The sequence below is a fragment of the Sinocyclocheilus rhinocerous genome, unplaced genomic scaffold (assembly GCF_001515625.1).
Source record: "Sinocyclocheilus rhinocerous isolate Xijiao unplaced genomic scaffold, SAMN03320098_v1.1 scaffold1007, whole genome shotgun sequence".
In the NCBI taxonomy this organism is placed as follows: domain Eukaryota; kingdom Metazoa; phylum Chordata; class Actinopteri; order Cypriniformes; family Cyprinidae; genus Sinocyclocheilus; species Sinocyclocheilus rhinocerous.
In genome coordinates this window covers 479,364-483,633 of record NW_015631056.1, presented here as the reverse complement: position 1 = coordinate 483,633, position 4,270 = coordinate 479,364, and the positions used below count along the sequence as shown (strand labels likewise).

Here is a 4,270-nt window from a genome sequence, read left to right as displayed (position 1 = left end):
CTCACGCTGTGATCAGCGGCAGCTGGATGCAATAACTGCATGCCAATGTGCATTGGCTCGTTTAGTTACACTCTAAGTAGATTGGTCTCTCGAAGCGAGATCCCAATTTGTTGGTCACGATGTGACGTCTCCGTTCCCTCCTTCAGAGATCGAGGGTTACATACGTAACCGAGACGTTCACTGTCTCAGTCACAAAATCCTTCCAGTGCACTGGAATGTTCGCTCCTTAAAAAAATCCCACAATGCAGTGCAAAAACCTGGGAGAATCTATGCTCACTATGGTCCTTTATCAGAAAATTTATTTACATTATATACATTTTCAAAAGCGTGAAACATACATTACACGATGCAACTCGACACACATCATGACAAGGGATAGAATTTTTGAAAAGACAAAGCGTGATTTAATTGTATTCCAACATAAACACATTGTTAGACAGTAGTGAACATACTCTGGCTAACATATGGGATATGCAACAAGTATTTTTGTTAATGCACTTTAAACAGCATTAAAAAGCAAGATCCAGCTGTTGAACCATATTGCCTGCATGATGTTAACAGATGATGCAGAATAATATTTGAAATATGTTCTCATAATCTTTCCTGTCATCATCCTCACTGTAATTGTATGTTTTGACCATTGTTTCCTTTTCTCAGATGCTTGGGCTGCTGTGTGCATGTGTGGTCCTTTGCCGCAGAGGTCATGACCCTGACTATGAACTGCTTGTCAGCACGGGTATAGATGCCTGAGTGGTACCGCATGGCATCATGGGAACGGCTGGTCCTCCCAGCCAGTGTACTGTACATATTTCAGCTGAATCAGGCTACCACTTTTCTACAGTAGTATTAAAACCAGTTTCAATACCTTTGTTTGACATAAAATCAAAGCTTCGACAGCTTGAATAGCCTCACACCACTTTAGTTGTGAAGAAAATGTTCCTAAAAGAAGTTTTGAATTGTTTCTTTATTTACAGCACTACTGATATTAGAGTCTGATGAGCAGAAAATTATCATTCAGTTGTTTATTATATTGTAAACATTTTACACTAACTGATTCCATGTGTCATGGTAATGTGATATTATGTGTTATTAAGTGGTTGTTAGACCAAAGACTGAAGTCACTGGTTGACATAGTTCAGATGTTTTCTCTTATTTACAGTACGTGTTGTAGAAGTAATCCCTTTGAGTTATAATGAAGAAGAAAGATTGTTGTGTTTATTTAAATTATTTTCTGACAACTTTCCTTTCTTCCCATTTAGAGCTTATCTTTAGAGAAATATTGTGATACAAAGGGTTTAAACTAAATAATTGATTTTAAATCTAGCAGCAGCATTAAACTTGCAATTAAAAACAAGGTAACATAACACAAAGCATGAATTACGCTATCAGTCAGGTATTTGGCAGTAAAACAATCAAAAGCGTAAGTCTAACAAAATAATTTAGTGTATTTCAAATATAGAACTGAGCCTTTGAAAATTCACTAAAATCTCTGTAATTTCAGTTTATGATAAAAGGGCCTTTTTTCCTGGAAACTGTTATATCTTAAAATGGTTGTGCAATGCCTGGGACCAGGAAAAAATATTTATTTTTAAAAAATGACCTAAAACCAGTACATTTACTTTTCAAATGAACCGTTTAAGCGTTTTTGAAAGTCACTCTAACGGAAGTGGTACTCTTGAAAGGTCACTGACATGAATGCTCAATAATACTCACAATGTTCACTGTAGCATGGAAACACTCATGTTTTCACACATATTTATACATTATTTAATAGATTCATGCTTTTCATTTTTCCCAGCAGAAGTATAACAATGACTAATGCAGAGTACCTACTGTAATGTATGTTGATCTGGGTCAGTTCAATAAATCGAAGAAATTAAAATGATCCATTAAGTGATTGTTTTTTATATATCATATTGCACATTAAGACTCTGTATTAGTTATTCAAGCTCTGTTCATTCAGACATTTTTACTCAGAAAATCAAAAAATAAATAAAAAATATGCATACTTTTAATTTTCATTAATTATAGTTCCTCTAAAAATCAACTGACAAAACAAGCACAAGCTGTCTGAAAACACTTTGAGCATGACTTAAGAAAATTGTTTTTAAACATTTCATTAAAATGGCTTTGATCCATGTATTTATATAAACTCTGCAGGAGGACAATAATAGCAGTGATCAAAATGTCATGGTGTATGGGAGGGTTTGGCTGTCAATAAATTAACTTTAGTTTCTTGTGCATAAGGTGTGTGGTGTGAAAATAAAGAGGGAGACAAGAACTATTTTGTTTTAACCATTTAAATGAAACAAACTTTTGATTGCAATTTATTTTTCAGTGTTTCCATTTACTGTTGAGTATATTTTCCAAAACAGTTTATTGATCTTCAAAAGATCTTCGTTTCCGATGCTGAACTATTATATTGTTCTTTGTGAAACTCACAGACAACATAAACATTGTTTTCAAATGCTTCACAGTGTGACAGAGTGATGAAAATAATATCAATATAGCTTCTAAAAGTGCTGTAAATCTAGGACATCAATACAAGCTCACTAAATGTATAGTCTGTGTTTCACAGTGTAAAGTGATGCATCATCGGGCATTTTTCAAGCAGCATGTTCACACGTTGACCCTTTTTTGACCCTAATTTAAACAACTTATAAACATAGCATACAGAGATATACAGAAAGCTACTACTTTTACATAAACTGTAGACATTATGTTAATTAACTATTTTTAAGTGAAATAAAGGGCTACTTTAATATATTTTAGAATATAAAGTTAACAAGTGAGCTATATATATAACATATGTTTGTATATATATATATACATAATTAGAATTTAAATACACATTTTCATTTTATTAACAACAATTGTTTTGTATTAAATAATCAGACACAACTGACTGAAACATATTCATATATATGCTTTGGTTCTTACCCTGTTCATTAATAACATACAAAATTCAGTTTCTCTGAACAATCTCTGCTCTCCCAACTTTCAGCTGCCAGGTTTCGAGATCCACAGTAAAGGGGACTGGCAGGGCATACTGGCAGCTGGACCAAATTTCCCAGAGACTCCCCACTGACCCAGAACCAGTAGCCTGCCAGGAAGCGCAAACCTGTCCACACGCTGGGGGTTTGCAAGTCTACAGTCTTGTTATTGGCTTGGAAGAGATGCAAACTGGTTGGCAGACAGGCCAAGCCAGAGTGTTGAGTCCTGCAGTGTTCTAAAGCCTCCTCCCAGCTCTTCTTCTCCATTACCAGGATCAGTTCGGGCACCCACTCGTAGCAGAAAAAAGGGTACTGTTGTCCACAATCGTAGTCATACAATTCACCATCTGAACTCTTACCGCAAAAGGCAGTATTTGGGTTGTCCGGTTGACCAGTCCTCCATGTCATAGAAATTTCTTCGCTTCCATCACTCCACACCCATTTGCCATTAGCAGAGGGCTTGCTCAGTCCAACCCAGCTGTGAGTGCTATCAGCTGTCTGATTTTTTGAATCATTTTTGAACCTTAGAAGTTCCTCTTGGCTGTCTATGGTGGACAGGTCGGCATAATTCTCTCTGCAAAACTTCTGAGCATTGCTCCAAGTCTTGGCATTATTAATAAAAATGTGTTTCCTGTTCAAAGTTAAAGTCAGCTCACAATGAGCTGACAGGAAAAGAGCAACCCAGACAATCTTCATCTCTTCTGTGGGAAGCAAGTCAGTAAATACAGTCATAAGGCAGACTCCTTAACTATATAGAAACGCAAATTTGCAATTTGTTAGTCAGCAGCATATGCAAATATTCACTTATGTCATGAACACATAACAAAGACTGTAATGACTAGTCTCACATTGAGATCTTTACTGTGATGCCTTTATACATCAATTTAATTAATAGCTCACAGAAATTAGAAAGAAAGACGCGTGATTGACAATAATGCAAACTTTTTCATATTAGACTGATGTTTTCTCCTTCTCTCCAAAATTCACTGTGCCCAAAATATCACATAAAACAAACAGAGAAAAGGAGTATTAAGAATGACAGAAACTGAAGTTTAGTGTTATATAATGTCATGGAATTGTTAAAAACATGTAAAAGAAATAAACTTATTTAGAGTGATCATTTATTTACATTTTACTATTTTACTATAGCCTTGGTTTAAATTGTGATAGTTCACTTAATGCACATTTATAAAATTTGATATGCTTAAGTTTATAGGTCACATGCAAAGATTATCTTATTTTATATATATATATATATATATATATATATATAAAAC

General features: G+C 34.8%; 1 protein-coding gene across 1 annotated transcript in view; it reads left to right on the top strand.

The window, feature by feature from the left end:
• LOC107741410 (tetraspanin-3-like) overlaps positions 1 to 2,007 on the top strand; it is a 17,058-nt gene extending 15,051 nt beyond the window's left edge. Inside the window, exon 7 of the mRNA XM_016554134.1 lies at positions 658 to 2,007. Coding sequence (XP_016409620.1) covers positions 658 to 750 — 93 coding nt within the window. The 3' untranslated portion in view covers positions 751 to 2,007. The remainder of the gene's footprint in view (positions 1 to 657) is intronic.
• The last annotated feature ends 2,263 nt before the right edge of the window (positions 2,008 to 4,270 follow it).